Source organism: Trichogramma pretiosum, unplaced genomic scaffold (assembly GCF_000599845.2).
Source record: "Trichogramma pretiosum strain Unisexual culture from Peru unplaced genomic scaffold, Tpre_2.0 scaffold48, whole genome shotgun sequence".
NCBI lineage: Eukaryota > Metazoa > Arthropoda > Insecta > Hymenoptera > Trichogrammatidae > Trichogramma > Trichogramma pretiosum.
Window position 1 is genome coordinate 491,066 of NW_019641228.1, and position 18,436 is coordinate 509,501.

Sequence of the window (18,436 nt, forward strand, 5' to 3'; positions counted from 1 at the left end):
AATGCGTTCGGTTGGCAAATATATTCTTGACCACTGACCAGTTTTGCATAATCGGTATATTACGTTAATCTTTAGCTATATTACAAAAAGACGAAGGAATTCAAGTTTATCAGTAAAATAAACTTTTGTCGGTTGAATGCAAAAAAATTAAAAATTTCCAGAAAAAATATTAGAAGTATAAAAAATATCTGTAAGTGAAATAAAAATGTAAATTAAAATGATTCATCTTGATATTAAAATGTTTTGAAATAAAATATCTGTCTTAATGAGAAATAAACGATCAATTTTCGCTTTCTCTGCCTCATATCAGAGTACTAACGGCTTGTCTCTTGTTGTCGTAATATGAAATCATCAGGTTGCATAATAAAATTCGATTCTTTTTCCACGTACGATCGCTCGATTAAAACGAAAAAAGAGACGTCGAAGACACGCGTCGACAGTCTATAAAAAGGATCGGGTTCGAAAAAAACGTCCGATACGTCGTGTACGTGAAGTCGCGCTTATACACTTATCTCGCATTATAAAGGCACGCTCGCGAGTATTTATACGAATGGACAGTTGCCCGCGAGAAGAGGATGTATCCGATTCTGACAAGCTGCACATATAGTTTAATTTGTGCGTTGGTGGCACGGCGCACCTCGGATCCATTATTGCGCGTGGCAGGTATGTTATATGCGCAAACACGCAGCCCGACGCGGCGAATCCAAGAATAACGCGAGCTTACCTATACACTTCCTCGGGAGAAATGTATTCTGCTGATAATAATAGAAACTATAAGCGCTGGTGAGACTGCGTGACGTTGCGCCTCTATTAAAAATGTTTGCCGAAGCGAACTTGCAGATCATTGAAATATCGTCGCTCGAGCGAAACTTGCACATTTCCATTCATGGGCTTCTTACAAAATTTAAACGTTTCTCCGAGATATTTCTAAATAATTTAAATGATGAATTGCAACGAAGAGAAGCTGGCTTTCATATGTCAAGCAAATGAGTTATTTTGAAAGATTTGAACTATTATGTTCACTTGTGTCTGTATAGTCTGAATACGAGTATGCAAGCGATGTATGCGTACGAGTATTTAAATGTTGAAGGGCAGAGCTTCAATAGGCTTCAGAATCATCATACGCATATAGCTCGAGCGAGTAGCTGAATACACGCACGAGAGCAGGCTCCAAGGCCAGAAAAGTCGGTGCGGAATTTCCACTGGGGCCATGCAGCGCGAGCGATGGTAATTTCAAGTGCAGCCTTAGGGCTAGATCAATCAAATATATTATACATATGAGCGACAACACCTGCCTTCCGTACGTATGAGCGAGCGCTATATAATAATATCCGAGGCTGTTTGCCTCTCGCGACTACTTTGTACATATTGCAACGTTGTATAATATGCCCTCGGTGCAGTACGCGCAGTTATATTCCTCGTTAAAGCCTAAAGCAGCTCATCGAGCATCGGCTAAATTTTTATTCACAATAAAGTACCATTTGATGGTTTGAATGCCTTGCGATCACGTAATATCGTACGTATACGAAGAAGATTGGGCTGGGAGGCTGAAAAGATCTGCCTCGCTTTATATATATATATATCGGAGGATTGGCGCGACGGCAATAAACAAGATGAAATCGTCAACGCGAACGAGCCGTCGCCTCTTCTTGATCTTCTCGCGTCGTGAGCGCGCGCGTGGCGTACGTAGACTCTTCTTCTTCCTCCTCCACAGCTCCCACTCCGCAGTGTCGGCGCCATAGCTTTTGCCTCCGCCAGCAACGTCTTTTTTTCGATACATCGAGATGCGGCGACGATACATATATCAGTAAATATAATGCGCGCGAATACGGAATAGAGAGCTCGGCTGCCTCTGCCGGAAATGCGCCGCGAGCTCGACACGCTGGAAAAGTGTCGGAAAAAGTTGCGGGATGAGACTAGCACGGCTACGAATGTCGTTGAATCACGGTCCAGCGAGTCTCGAGGAAAGCCCCTGCCGCCGCAGCAGCAGCAGCCGCCGTGTCAGGCCGAGTCTCGGGGAAACAAACGCGAAACAAAGCGTGAAAAAGTGTACGCGAGAGATGGAAAATGCAATAACTTCTCCACGTATGCCGCTGCTGCTAGTGATGCCACTGTTGCCCGGGGAGGAAATATATATACGGCGCGCGCGTGTATTATAGCGGTGACTTTTTGCAACGCGCGCCCCAAGTAATTTCGAGAGACGCTGATGCCCCGCCGTTACTGAGCGCCAGGAATGTCATGAATGTCACTATAATGGCAGAGACATTTAGCAGGCACATAGCTCTTATCGCGCGAGGCTGAAATTCGCGGGTGGCAGAGACTGAGCGAGACGTACGTATCCGAGCGAGCTGCGCCGGATACCTCGTCATCATTTTCACGCCTGGGCAAAGTTTTTGATGACAATTTTCGCCCCTCCCCTCTCGTGCTCGTGCGCCGACTCCTCGCGTATTCGCCATTCATCGATCATTTTTTTAATTCCGGATTTATCGACTTCGACGATTGCCTACTTTTTAAACAGACAACTCGCTCATTTTTTCAATCATTGAAAATTACCTGTGCTTTCGTGAGTTCTAAGCTTTGATTTAATGCAACGAATTTTATTCGGTATAAAAATGTGCTTTTTTTACTGCAACCAAAGTATATAAAAGAGTTTATCTTTATAGTGTTTATACCTTGGAAATTCGAGAGCGATTTTTATTTATTATCAATGACAAACTTTCAAGTTGAACATTTTCACTGTTGCGTCTTTATCATCACGCTACTTACACAACATGATACTTTTTTAAGCACATTTCTTCAACACAAAAGTATTATATTTCATGTGAAAAAATATATCTTTATGGTGAAATTGCAGCGTTTCGTTATATTATTTAATTCGCGATCGCAAAAGCTTCTCAAAACAGCTGCTCGTTCCCTTCACGCCCACTGATAACGCGATTTTGACTAATGGCGAGATTAAATAATATTGCCGCATAGCTCAAGAATTACAATGTGCACGGCAAGAGCCACGCGAGGGGATACATATACGTATATTTCGACGGGAGCTCTCGAGGCAGAGATATTTGAATATTAACCATGTTCATCAGCGAGTGCAGAAGCGCGTGTTGATGCATAGCTGTAATTCCGCTCACTTAATATTTCGGAGGAATGAAATAAATATCGATCCATCGAAATTCTTTTTTTTCTCTCTCTCTCTCTCTCTCTCGTACATGTTGGCTAATCTGTAAGCCTCTCACGAACGAATGCGAGGGGTGCGCGCCGCATACTACACGCTCTGCTCGTCCAAGCAAATTAAATGCCTAATGAGCTTTAACGAAGTAGGCGAAACATCGCGGTGATAATGCACGATTCTCTCTAGCTTCGGGCGGATCAAGTCTAATCGTCCTGGGCCATACGGTCGCCAATATAATGTTTGCCTATTACTTAATAGCATCGGTAAACCCAAATTCAGCAATTGCCAGAGCAACAACAGTCGCGCGGTATAGATGAGCCAGCATTGCTACAATGGCTCCTGATCGACATGGACTAGTGCTGCGTGTATAGTTGCTTGCGCGCCCGAACGTAAACTAATGATGCTCGAGCGGTGCGCGGCGCTTATCGCGAGACTGAGCGAGTGAGTCTGCTCGCTTAAAGTCTGTATTTATGTGTATGCTTAATAGCTCTGCTCGCGTATATATGTATAGAGAGAGAGAGATATACACTGCAAAAGCCGCACGATGGCAAAACAAGATGCGTATTGTTTCGCGGCCCGACCATATCTCTGCCACTTTGTTAAGCTATAATTTAGATTAGATTTGTATCTATATACGTTTCGGATACGATTGTAGAGAGGCAATTCCTGACCGCTAAGTATTAGCAATTATCGGCTCGTGATGCGTAAGGATATTTATATATAAACGAAACAGTGTTGCCGATCATTCCAACGAATGTCATCGTTTGCGTTCGCATTGGTTCTTAGAGAAAATTAAGATTATGGTTGGAAGAATGATTTTTGTAATATTCGATTATCAATACTCACACGAATCCAACTAATTTTATTCGAAAAATATTAGTTACTAACCTGTAACAGAATAAAAAATGTCAAAGATTATTAATTGTTCCCAGTATTAGTTATGTTTTTATTTTTACATTTCCTCTACTATTCAATGAAAATTTTAAAGTTAAGTAAAAGAAGCTAAAGACAGCAATCATACTGTCTTGAGCTACTGAAATAGTTTATGTACAACGTGAAAAATGCCGTACATTGACCGAGTCAAGCTTCTTTTGTTTTTTTTGATAACTATGAGTGTCGCAATAGTCGGTTCAAAAACGGGAAACATCCACTAAACGTTTCTTGATTTTGACTCATGAACATCATGAAACCTGAAATATCATGTTACTGAAAACTTTTAATTATTCTTCTAGCAACTCTACTTTTAAAATGAAGTCAACAATTAAAAATAAAAATTAGAAAAAGTATTTGAACCGTAATTTTTACTGAACAGGTCATTAAGTTATTAAGAATTTCCATCAAAATTTTTCCAAGCCAGATTTTCAAAAAAAAATAGTCAAGTTCATGGATAAATGAAAAAGGATGCATCTTGTATGACATTTTCGCACTAATATTTCAACACATACATACACTCATGAAATGTACCGTTCCTCGGACCTGTTTTCAATTTCATTCACCAAATACACCATTCCTCGTAACATATTTTTAATGATGTAAAATGAGCACTCTCTATTGAAAATCATCGCAAGGGAAATAAAATTACGCGATATTTACAAATCATGCACGATGAATGTATTTTAGTTACCCACAAAAAAAAAGAAAATGGGCATACTCTTCTCAAACGAAACTTGATCTTTTTTTATTTGCTTTGAACATCGACTGTAATAAGACCCCTCCTTGAAAGTTTTAGAGGGCGCACTACCGCGCGGTAAAAATGGTTTTACCTCTTATCCAAGAGTAAATTATTTTTTAAATTCCATCGTCGTATTATAATTGATTCTTAAATTAATGAGAGATAACAAAATGCAAAGTGCAGAAGTGTACATGAGACCAAAAATAAATTGTCGAAAGAAGAGAGAGAGAGAGAGAGAGAGAAAGAAAATAGGAGATATAATATGCGAAACCGTGGAACCGAAGAAGCGCAAAAATGAAATAGCTAAAGGTAAACGGCCGAGGTCAATGGCATTTATAACATGTAAGTGCATTCCCCTTTTACACCATGATTTGTCGGTTTCTCTGCAATGAGCAAAACAAATAATTACACAACAGCAGCGGCTAAGAAAGCCGATACAACGGTGAAATGATGTACATTAATATTCATGCTGAGAGTACAAGACTGGAATAATTATTCCGCATTTTTCTTTTTCGCTCATTTTCGGTGCAATATGCTCCAGTTATGATTAAACTATATATTTCGTGGTGAGTAAAAATACAAACGTATATTATTATCTGCGAGCAAATGTATATTTTAAGGAAGTACTTTTTTCGATTACACTTGTTTGGGTAAATTGTAATTTGCATGAGGCGATGTGAATTTTTCACCAAAAATACCACCCAAGCGAGGTTGAGTTTCAAGTGCAACTTTTGAAATTACAAGCTCTATTTATAGAATTAAAAGTATATAACTAAATTTAATTATATCAGTGTTATCTCATTAGTAAACGCTCTTAGACTTGAGCGTAGAAAGTGTCCAATAACAATGTTTAATAAAATAATTAATTTTTACAGCAATATAAAAGAAGTCTTGTTATCGCGTGTACAGAATTTAATCAACGTTCCAAAGTTAATCAAGTACTTCCTTATTCATAATTTTCTCGAAATTAAATTCGAGTATCTTTATCATAAGTTTCACCGAAATTCACGTATCACCGAGGTTGAATGGAAATCCGTATCTCCTTGTCGGCTTTCTTTCCGAGCCACTTTCTTCGTTACACAACTTTCGGCGCTGAGAGAGAGAGAAAGAGAGAATATTTTGCTCGCGTATCGTTGACCGGTGCAGATACAAAAAGGGAAAACTTCCGCGCAAGTTGTACTACCAGTCGAGAGCGCCAAAGCCTTTCAAATTCGATCCGGCGCTTCGGCGACTTTGTTAAAAACTTTTGGCTTTATTTTTTTTTTTTTTTTATACTCGTCGTCGCCTGAACTATATATACTATTAAACATTGTCGCGCACGTGACTGGAAAACCGAAATGCATACATTCGCTGAATATTTATATTTTCCGCGCTTTAGCTCGAAAAAGAGAGAAATAAAGGGGGTTGAAGCGCAGCGACAGCGATAGATAGCTATACTGCCGCTATAACGAAAACGTGAACGAGGTTCTTGATTTAACTTCCGTCTGACTGCTGACAGATTCTTTCCACTTATTTCAAGTGGCCGCGTCGGAATGGTCAAGTGTCAAAGTTAGACGTATATATAAGCAAGAGTCGGGCATCGGTGCCTGTCTCTAAGCCGGCCGCGTCAAGCGCGCATTGCCTCCTCTGGAACTCGATCGGTTGCGGTTAGGCTTTCGACGTATCTATATATCCTTTACCGCGAAATTTTTTCTATACGAGTTCGAGTGTCGAACTCGACGGCACTGTCGTATATATACGTAGCCGAGGAAAATCTCCATACTTGACTATTCATGCCTCGATCTGTCGGTGTTAGATTTTAAGGACTTGTCAAAATTACTTTGGACTATTTTATTTTCATACACTTGAATTTAAATTATTCTTGAGATATATTTACCACAGTGACCATACCATCCACTAATTTTTCGTAAAAACTTGAGATTTTCATAAGAAAAGGCTCGCCAGCAGTCTTGGTATAAGCAAGTGTCTGGTAATCTTCACGATGGCATCTTAGTGCGACTGCCAAACATTGTTTTCTCGACCATCTCTCAGCTTGCTTTCATACATGAACTTTGCTCTTTCCGTACAAATATATCTTTCTCCCTTTTTTATACATCTTACGAACATGTGAAATAATACATTTATATATTAAAAGAGTTTTCAAATAGCCACAATTCATAAATGTGTACAAGTTTCAAGATAATGTTTTTCTTTCGGAGGAAAAACTTTTGCGAAAGCGCACAAAGCCGGCGATCCGTTTCAATAAGATAGCAAAAATTATTTTGTGCACAGCATATCAGTACAGGGTGCGGGATTTTGGCTCTTATCGACCGACGAAACAACTTTGTCCCCGAGTCGCTGGAAAATATACGCATACACTGCCGCGTAAGAAAATTCGATTTTCATCAGTCATAATAGTCCCTTCATATAAAAGTGACATGATAAATGGCAAACGGTACTGTCTACTTAGTCCGACGAAGAGTCTGTGCTAGTCTACGTGTGTGCGCGCGAGCGAGCGCCATTCGATGCACGAAAGCCTTTTCTTTTTTTTCTCCGGCTCTTAAATGAGCCAACTGAAGTACAGTGACGAAGAGAAGTCTCGAGAGGTACGCGCGCGAGCGGAGACATTGACCGATCTCTGCTGCAGTTGCCTGATCCACGTGATGGAACGTGTTCGCCGTTCGACATACGTATATACTACGGTAGTTATCAAGATGACCGGAAAAAGCTACCGGTTGCAGGAGCGACTGAGAGAGAAGCATAGGTAAAAGAGAGAGAGAGAGAGAGAGAGAGAGAGAGAGAGTACGTGTAACCGGTTATGGAGCTATTTCCATTGTTCGACTTGCGATCGCTTTTTTTCCAAGCTAGTAGTAGTAGTAATCGTAGTATGTGCCTAGACGTTGTACGTCATTTTGTTCGATAGCTGTTTCGAGCCCGTTCATTGAACAGATGTCGTTAATACTCTACCTACGCGCGCGTACGGAACAGCCGACTCGATGCCTTTTTTTCGGCATAACTCCGATGACAAGGTAACTTCGTAGCTATGAGTATATAATAACATAAGCTGCAATTTGAATTATCACGTCGAAAGCCCTATTCTCTGTACGTACGTTGGTCGCATGTACTTAGGATTTAAAATTGTGTATCGGACAATAAAACGAAAATCGAGCCCGATCGCGATGCCCCGGCATTATAAGAACCGTTAAGCGCGTCGCTGCTAGTTACCGATTTTTCTCCGTCATCGCTATGTACAAGTCTACATAAACATGTATATATATACGAATGTACAGCGCTTGTCATATTTGCCCGTGCAGTTACAGCAAGCGCGCACGGTAGTAAACCCAGTTTTGCTTTCGCAGCTTTCATCCTATACCGGGGGCCCGTGCTCGACGATGTTTCTATATTGGCATGTTCGTGCCGCGGACTCTTTGAAGTGCGCCGCAAATGAAATTGCTTCGAGTATGACGCGCGCGCACTGAAAAAGGTCAAGCCTAGAGCAATCGTCGACTTATGGCGCATTGTAAATGAATGTACCAAGATGTCGCGACTCGCTGCTACTTGATCCGTGCTCGCGCAAGCTTGCGGCTGATTAGAAATTATCTGTGCCGCTGCAAGGTGCAATGATAAATATAATTTTGACAAGTATTTCTTCAGTCCCGCTCGTTCGAAACTGCTATGACCGGTCTGCGGCCGATCGAAATAGTACGCAGGCACGAGCGTTGTCGAGTCGCACGCACGTTTCGAGATAATTAAGGAATTCGCATTTTTTCCTCGGTCACGAAATTGGATTTTAAATTTTAAATTCTTGCGAGGTGGCACTTTGATCGATTTGTCATCTAAAATATAAGCAATCTCGAGAGTTTCATACCTACACGTGTTTTGCGCTCGGTGTAACTGCACGTTGGCGCAAATTATTACGCGCGCGCGTCCACGTCGTCGTCATATTTTTATAAGAAATGCAATAAATTCGACTCTGATTCGAGACATTTCTCCACGAGATAAATATCGTGTAAATATTTTATCCTCCGTAACTATAAATTAAGTCGCTATAACATTACACCGGCGTATTGATAAGTATTGAACGTTTTGATATTGCACGAGCTCGTATATAGTAGCGGCACGTCTGTTTGCAGTCTCGAGCGCGCCGAGAGTCGGACGCTTCATACACTACTACTAACTGCGGTGGCACGCAGCAATATTAAAAGCATTCGCGGAGAATATATAACTAAGCTCGTTAAAAGAGAGAAAGACGAGGCATGCAGCTCGACCGCTAATGTTCACACTCGGCATGAATAATCACGCGCCTTTTATTTCTCAGGGCGCATTATATTTTTCGCTTTATCTAAAAATCATCGGTCTCATAAATCATGCGAGCAGCAGCAGCGGAGATGCCCTGAATCCTTTTCGTCGGATCTTCAGACTTTTTTCTCTCTCTCTCTCCCTTCCTCCGGTAACAATGAGGTCGGGCATAGGTATATATTGCACATCCTTTGTCTACCTTTATACTCGCGTATCCATACACTCATCTAAAGCCATAAAGCAGGTACACTTACTTTGCCGAGGAATACGACCGAAACAAGAATTTTCCAAATAAAGTGCAAGACTGCCATAAGGTGACTCTGGCATTAGAGGAAGCCTCTTTCTCATGGGCTTGTGGCTGTATGCACGAGCATCTATATATTAGTCTGTGTGCATGTCTGTGTCTGTGTCTGTGTGTGCGTGTGTCGTGAGCTATTGCAATTAGGAGTAACGGTGATGCGGATGAGCTGCGCGCATCTCCTCTCGGCGTGCATACACACACACACACACGAATCGTGTATCGAGTTAGTCCCATCGCTCGACGCGCAATTGAGGCCGCATCACGCGTGGATTTATATAAGACAGCCGACAGGTATATACACACCACCGACACACGGCTCAGTTTATCGATTTGCCGTTGCTCACCGCGCAGCTGACTTGAGTGGCCAGATTTTCTCGCGCCTCGCGCGATCCAGGTCGAGTCTCGACTTTTTGCGCTCTATGCGCGCGGCACATATTGGACAATAATGAAGAGGCCTGCAGCAGCAGCAGCAGCAGCGGCACTGGAACAGTTTGCCGGGCCGTTCTATCGAATCTGCGCACATACAGCCTGTATAAGCCGCAGGAACAATAAATTCTTGGAAAGGCCTGCCCTGCTAACTCGGTAGCGCGGAGAGAGATCGTTATCTGCGGGTACGTGTGTGCGCGCGTCTGTGCGGGAGTCGCAAGCCTCGTCGCCGAGACAACACTCAATTGGCATGCATTGGAGCGCGCGAGCTTTATGGAATATTTTCCACGAAAGTTCGCACTTTATTATTTTTTTTCGTGCAAATTATTCCAACGAGAGAAGAGAGAGAGAGAAAAGCCAGAGCCGAGAGCTTTGAAAGATCAATTATGAGGCTAATTATAATTGAACTCGATTAAAGTATATATCGAGCTCTCTTTGCCGAGCTATTGCCCTCGGTGGCACTGGAGTTTAATTATCTTCGTCGCGGCACGTAGCGCATTAATATTTCATCGCGAAAAATCATATGCATATTACCCGCTCGTTATAATGACTGCGTCTATATGCACTCTGTGTTAGCGAGTAGATTTTGACGCAATATCCGTGTAAATTAATTGTAATCATGTTATCAATGAATAATTTATGCGTGGAAGCTCTGCGGTAAAAAAAAATATGTAAAAGAAAATATCCGCCGTATAAGAGCTCGATTACAAGTTTCAAGATGGATTCGACTTTGGGAGCCGAACGAAAACGAGTTTTTCGCGCCCACGTTAAGAGGATAATGAGCGAGCGCGAGCAACAATTCTACAGCCAACTCTCCCACGTATTCGTTTTGCGCGTGACACATTTCCGCTACGTAGGCAACACTTATTCGCGCGCTAATATAATGGCCTAAGTAATTTAGGCTCTGTATGACTTACCAATTCAATAGAATGTGTGTGTGTGTGTGTGTGCGCGCGATGCATCGAGTCTAGAGAAAAGATCGATACAAAGCGATATATACCTACGAGTCCAACTGATGAACAATGAAGGAAAAACTTTCAAATCCTCGGCGCTAATCTGCCATTGAGCCGTTGGAAAGAAAGAGGAAAAAAATTAAACGATTTTTCCGTGCAAGCGAAGACTCGACAATAAGAACCTACACAATGCATCGGAGGTTATTGAAGTTAATCGAGCGCGAAAACTGCTTGGCATTGAAAACTTATAAATCCTCTCGACGCCGGCTCACGCGGACAGCGTATATAAGCCGAAACGTGAATCAATTTACGATACATTTCGTTGGGCGCGATCAGCTACAGCAGCAGCTTCGGAAGCAGCTTGCAGCGCTAGCATTGGGGATTTGTTGGAAATCCGCAGAGCCCATTAAGCTTACAAGCAGCTGTCCCCAAAGGACGATTTCGTGATCGAACTGACCGGACACGAGTTCACTGGAGCAGCAGCAGCGGCTGCGGCTCTACACTGCACGCATACGTATATCCGCGTGTAGCCAGCCTAATTTTCCGCCTGAAAGATGCACTGCAGTAGACTCTGCGCCTATTGCTTTTGGCATCGGGTTTTGACGCAGAACCAGCTCGTCGCCACCAGGGATCGTTTCGTTGTCTCCGTTATGCGCTTGCCAGTAGTAGCGCACAACTGCCGCTCGTATAAGGCTGTTACTGCGAGCCCCTCAAGGAGATTGTGCCTAATCGCCGCGGTCAATCCTCCTGCCGTGCGCTGCCTTCGTCTATTTTATCATAGCAAGTTTTGACAACTCGTGCTTATATTCGCTTCTCGGGGGCGTCTCTCGACAGCCTCGCGATGCAAAAGTCGTATATCCTGCCAAACGTCGAGGAAAAACTTGCTCCGAATTTTAAATTTTGACGAGTTTCGCTTGGAGATTCATGAATAATATATAAAAGTCGCAAAGAGCAGCGTTGCATCTGTATACGCCTGCCTATATATCGAATAAGAAGCCAAATATACATCATCTGTCAGCGTGTCACGAAACAACGGGATCGAAATAGAACATTGTCTAAAATTGAAGAAGCAGTGGCAGCTCTCAGGGACTGCTGCAGCTAGCAATACCACATGTATATATACGGACACACGTATTATACGTTGCGAAGTATGCAGTGCGCTCCTGTTTCAGCTGGTTTGATTTATAGAGCGCGAGCTTCGAAACAAAGGCATTCCGATCATGGCTTTGCTGCTACTCCACTGCTACTGTTGTTGTTAGCCATATAGGTGCGCATGTGATACACCCAAAGACATCATAAAAGATGAGCTCCGCGAGCTTTAAGCAGAACAGGTGAATGAGAAAAGAAAGGATGGTCTACGTTAGCCGCATCGGTGCCGATACGATCATTTCCACTTTAATGTATTATAAATGGTGTAGGGGAAATTTATAAAAAAGTATATCTTTATTCACGAGTATGGGTTCTAAAGAGCCATATACCCGCGCACTAATCTTCAAACGTTGAGCGCTTTGGCAAAGCTCGCAATCGTTCGATTCGGTGGAAAGCGAAAATACTAGCGATAGAAATTATTCAGAGGAATCTCTGACGAGCTATACCGCGTGGTCGTTCAAGTTTCTCGACGTTCGTTTATTGATATTTATATCGTCTATTTTTGTATTCACGCTTATCGCTGCAAATGAAATATTTTCTACAACATCAAATAATGTACAATGACGAGCCGTCCGTCATATCATAGTAATTTGTCGATACAATGGCGAGAGATCTGCTATGTATTCAAAGAAATGGCCAGTGCATTCAATGTGTAGGAAAATTACTCGTAAGATTATACAATTTGTATTTATTGGCATGCATATTCAAACACACTCATCGTATTTGTGCGAGCCACTAGCGAGTCGCGAATGGATTTTGCAACTTGTATAGATTCTGCATAAATAATATAGAAGATGTTTAATTTGCGACAAGGACGTAAAAACATGTCTATGGGCGCAGACGCACAGTGCGCGATTATGAGAACTTCGTTTCTCCGTCGAGAGACGATGTTTGTTTTTCAAATATTGTGCTTCAATATGTGCGATGCATGCGCGCATGCAGAAAAAAAATATATTGTAAACAGAGAGATAGAGACAGAGAGGAGAGCGAGAGAGAAAACTTGAAAGTCGTTGAAACGAGAGTAAGTGTATGCAGGACCGGTGTATACAAGGTAGTATATACATATACTTAGGAAAAATAACAACACGTTCCAAGCCCTCTCTCTCTCTGTTTCTCCGTAAAATACGACGAAAAGGTATATATAAGCGAGAAAAAAGGCAAACGTGTTTTCAGGCAAAATTACATTGTGCGAATGTGCATGTAACATGTACGTGTGTGAGGCGCGGAATGCCTCGCGCATACACATACACTTACACATGCAACGTATTATAAGAACAAAAGTAGGGGAGACGATCCGTTATGAATTCTTCGTCGCTGTTGCTGTCGTCGTCGTCTTCGTCGTCGCCTTGGTTGCATGGAATTATGCGAGCGATTCTTATCTTTCGCTGATACAAAAGAGCTTTTAACATTGCGAATTAGTAATAAGTATTACTTTCGATACGAAAGGCAGACGAGCGTCTCCTACGCGAGCTTTTTGCAGGCAAATATATGGGTCAAGCGGACCTCGACTACGCTGGTTAGTCGATAAAGCGATCTCTCGTGGAAAACGAGGTTGCTCGCTCGGTTCCAAGTTGCGCATCGATGAAAGACCCACGATAGAGGACCGCCGCCGCTTACAGTGTCCGGAGGAAAACAAATCACGCTTTATATGCCTGGATAATACGAACGACGATGCTAGTGTATGTGCAGTTGATTGTAGCTTTCTTTTCTGTCTCTCGGCCACTCTCGGGGTCAATTGTGTGCGGTAAACCGATGGAAGACAATCACGCGCGCGGACAGATGTTTTATGGCTTAGGAAGATGAAAGACACAATCAAGATTTTTGCCACCGCCGACTTTTATGCTTCTCTCCTCACGCATACACACAGGCAAGCTCATACACATACGTATTATATACGTAGTCAATCGTAGAGCTCGATTCAACGGACCTTTTTGGTTCTTACGTAGGTTCTGAATGAGGCTGATCTAATCACCCACTCGTAAAGCGCAAATTGGCGCCGCCGCACACGCGAGTGAAAGAAATGACGCCTATATACGTGTAACATACAGCACGATGACTTACCATTATACTTATACACGGATCTATTGCAATGGAGGCGTCATTGGGTATTTCGGATTGTTAATTTTCGTCTCTTCTCTCTCTCTGTCTCAGTTACGCCGAGAGTTGATGGAACAGCAGCGTCAGAGTTACCCACGATCGCAGCTGTACTTACTGCTTACGTACAGCGAGCGGGCCGCTACGCGCATCACGGGATCGATACAATGCAAAATGCAAAACGAAGCGCTCGTAAAAGTGTAAGCAATTACAGTCGCCTCATTCGCAGACTGCAGCACTCTGCGGCGCACGAGCATATACACGAGTGGCTTGACAGCGGGCTCTTGCCACTGATGCGCTGCGCACTGCAGAAGGAACAGAGAGAGAGAGAGATGAATACGTGCATAAAACGATCGCGCGCAAATAAAGCTTCAAATTTACGCCACTGTGATTACGGTGTCCAAGCGTAAGCGAAGTTTTATTCGCCGGAGAGTTTAGTTTTACAGGTGTACATGTATACGTACGTGTGTGTTCGAGACAGGTGTGCGTGTCGAGGCGTAAGCGCGCAGGTACACACACGAGATTGTAAAAAAAAGGGAGAAAGAGAGAGAGAGAGAGAGAAAGAGAGAAAAAAACATCAGACGCGCTCGCCGCGCGCACAATTATAAAAGGCCGATGAATCCTGACTTTTACCTCACCTTCTGCTATTACGCGCACGCAGTCCCTATATACCCACTCTATCTTATTCAAACTTTCCAATGATTCGTTTTTTAGCGTTGCCAACTTTTTAATCGAGTTGGATATCTACGCATATGCGTGTATATAAGCGCGCATTATTCGTAACAATGGCGCAAATTTACCTCTGATTGATATCTTGATATGCCAACGTCGTATCAAAGTATCACTCTTACCTTCGCATCAAAGTACTAATTATATTTTTGCTCCAAAGAGCCTATATGCATTCGTTTGATACGTTAATTATGAATTCTCTATCTATTTTTCTCCTATTCCCTCTCAAGTCTGTAGATTGTAAATCATTCAATCGTTTAACAGTGTATCGACAACGATCCAACCTCGACTGAGCCGCGACCTTGTATCACATGGCACATGCGATGCATAAATTAGCGCAGTGTAAGTAATCAAATTATAAACATACTCTAACGAATGATTTTTTCAGATGCGGGTCCGCCTATTTTATTCAAGTAAATTAACATGTTATAATTTTACAGTACAATAAATAAACCCGAGATCATAGACAAGTCTAGTTTCAAAAAATTTCTTCGCTCCGAAAAATAATTTTTCATTTATGAAGCTGCAAATAATTATATCCATTTGCATTTGACGAGCAACTAATTAAATTATTACGAGTTCTAAGAAGGGAAAAAATGAATTTTTTTTCTTATTCGGTATTCTAGATACCGCACTCGTGGTATAAGAAAATGAGTTGCAAAGCATCCACAAGGGGAGGACGAAATAAGAACTGCTCGTTATCCATTTTAATTAGGTGAGTCTTTTGGGTCGGTGCAAAAGCATATAGCCCAAGAGCAGTAGACATAGAGACACAGAGGCAGAGAAAGAGAAGAGTTACAAAACGCAGCGCGCGTGCATCGAGCTGTTATGCGCGCCAAAGCTCTCCAGAGAGATTTTCGATGTAGCTTCATTATAATTGATGCTTTTTTCTTTCTTTCTTTCTCTTTCTTCCCTCCGACTCCATGCGGCTCTCGAGTCATCAATTCACCTTGTTTATTTGCTAACTGAGCTCTCGTATATAACCGTGTAACATATTTTGTCTTAATTTGTAAGTGAGATTTAGGCCAATTTTGCAGAGAAAATTTTTTTTACCTCCCCTTAAATTACGATTTAATTTTTAAAAATGACGTGCGCGAGCTAACGCGATATGTGGAGCAAAATAAGCAAAGCGACTATGCGTCTTGAAAACATGAGTAGGCTCATTTAAGGCTTGAATAAACATAGTAGTTAACCTGCACCTCGTCTGCTGGATTCTTTTCGTTGGAGGAAGAATATATAAAAAATAAATAAAGATTCGAGCGAGCGGGAGAAAAAAAATTCAAACACGTTCTAAGGGTGCGCGCGAGTCTTTATGTTCTCAACCAGCACTTAATATGGACACGACGAAGTACATGCACTGCGCATTTTATACGTACGCACTGCAGCTACGCTGGCCGAAGAGTAGCTACTCATATTTCACGATACATTTTTTTTTCTAATTATAAGTTGCATAAGAGTAACAGGTTTTTCATTCATACAACGCGATAAAATAACGCTTATTCATTAATCATGTCACGTCTCAGAATTAGATACATCAATGCGAAAAAAAACAACGACATTACAAGCTTTATCTAACATGTATCCAATAAGCTTTGGAATTTGTCGAAATAGAGCAAAAAAATTGTATGCCCTAGCGAGCGCGCGAATGATTATGCAAAAATTACCGCCGAGTATCTCTCTCACTTACTCTCTTTCTCCCAAGGAGTATATAGAGAATTCTCATCACTTACAAGATAACATTAGACTTTTACTTGGTTACCTAGGGCAACTGCGTGTGCGAGGCAAATGTGCAATATGCAAATTTTTTAAGTGGAAGTATAAACTAGTTTCGCGCATAATTTCGATAGAGGACTCGGCACGGTATATTTAGGAATGAAATTTTCTCTCTTTAAAGCGATCGCTTATATACTCGCACGCGAATCTAGCACAGAAACGCGAGGCCGAGAGTGTCTTTATTCATGCAAATGTATGCGATCTCAGGCGGTGCGCCTCTAAAACTAATTGTTCATCGAGCATTTGTTTCTAGAGAGTCGCGCGGATATGCGCGTAAACGAAGCTTAGATACGAAGCAATAAGTACGCAAAAGCTATACCGTTGAAAATTAATCTTCTCGTGGTTTTCCTGTAAAGCTCGTAAGGAGTTACAGTTCTGATTTTAACCTTCAATTATTTATTCAAATGGACCAATCGACACTTGTTAGAATGTAATTAAGGCAACGAGGTCGAAAAATCAGAAAGTTAGATTTGTTTTAAGATTGCTGCTACACTCGCAAAAGCTACGAACATAGAATAAAGATTTGAACCCAAGTTAACTTTGCGTTTAATTAGCGTCAGTTGCAACTTTCTCGTATAATTTCTTATAAGGTACGAAATGATTTAGTTCAAGATAAATTCGAAGATGTAGTCGATTTCAAGCTTTACTGGTAATTGGGCAACGTTGACGCAAAAGTTCAGAGTATCGAATGCTAAAGAAAATATTTTCAAATTTGCGAAGATCCACCGAAACCTCAGAATCAGGGGCGTTCTTTATCGAATCAACAAAAGGTGCTGAATAAAAAAAAGTTAAATATTCAAGTTACATAAAAAATTCCATCTTCGAAAATCTGACTCGGAGGTTTCTCCCGTAAACGGCAAAAAAGAGCCACTTTCTTTTGCTCTTTTATCAGATTTTTTTCAGAGGCGAAACGTGCTTTTAATACCAAACAGATCCAGAGCAGATTGCCATTTCTTTTTCAGAGTAAGAGCAGTAAACGCCTCGACCCGTTGTAATTGTACGATATTTATCAGTAAGAAACAGAGTTTTTTTTTTAAATACGGAAACTGACCTGAATGTCCACCAGATATTGAAGCACATGGTGTTCAGCCAGAAGAACGTTGCTAGGAAGAAGAAGTGAGCCCAAATTGCTGAAATAAAAAATATCATTGATAAGACTTTAATTGTAAGTAGTTTGTATATTTAATAAATTACGGTCTCGTCAAGCTGACACGAGTACTAACTAAAAGTACCGTCTCAAAGCTTCATGGGAGCTACAAGAAAACGTTTATCAGAGTGCATCTACGGGGCAATTTTTCTCTCCTCAAAAAACTTCTCAGAAGTCGAAGTAGTCAATATCCTGAAAGTAATGCGATCTCAAACGGACTATCAAGGATTAAAGTCAAAAAGCAACTTTGCACTCGACTGCAGAGAAGAGCCGAACTGCTCGCGGAGAAAAAAGTTTCTCCTCTCTCTTGCTCGCGAAGAGAGACTTCATCGAACGAATCGAGTGAAAATTGTTCCTCCCCTATATACCCACGTACAAACACACATTCGCGCATATACGCATAATATTACGCGTCACGAGCAGTTCGCCGCGCATAATAGCAACGGCTGGCTGCGCGCGAGCCCGAAGTGCGCCGCATAATCTTTGACAAAGTTCGCGAATGCGGCTGCCGGTGCTGCGCAGAGCACAAATGTTGTAGCTGCAAAACAAGCAAGCTGCGGCAGCGTACGTGAGTTGCGCGTGTGCGTGCAAAACTTGGTCCGAGGCGCGGAAAAAGCATAACCGCGCGGGCACACATATATACAATCCCGATTCTTCGCGACGGTGCAACGGTAAAATAGAGCAACTTTATATAATACAGAGAAGTAAGGTAAAGAGTGGATTCATTGTCGGTGGAGGCTGC

The 18,436-nt window shown here is 41.9% G+C and overlaps 1 protein-coding gene across 1 annotated transcript in view; it reads right to left on the reverse strand.

Moving 5' to 3' along the window:
- LOC106650225 (probable G-protein coupled receptor Mth-like 1) overlaps positions 1-17,672 on the reverse strand; it is a 53,977-nt gene extending 36,305 nt beyond the window's left edge. Inside the window, exon 1 of the mRNA XM_023458322.1 lies at positions 17,599-17,672. Within this exon, the coding sequence (XP_023314090.1) occupies positions 17,599-17,627 (29 nt within the window). The 5' untranslated portion in view covers positions 17,628-17,672. The remainder of the gene's footprint in view (positions 1-17,598) is intronic.
- Between the last annotated feature and the right edge of the window lie 764 nt (positions 17,673-18,436).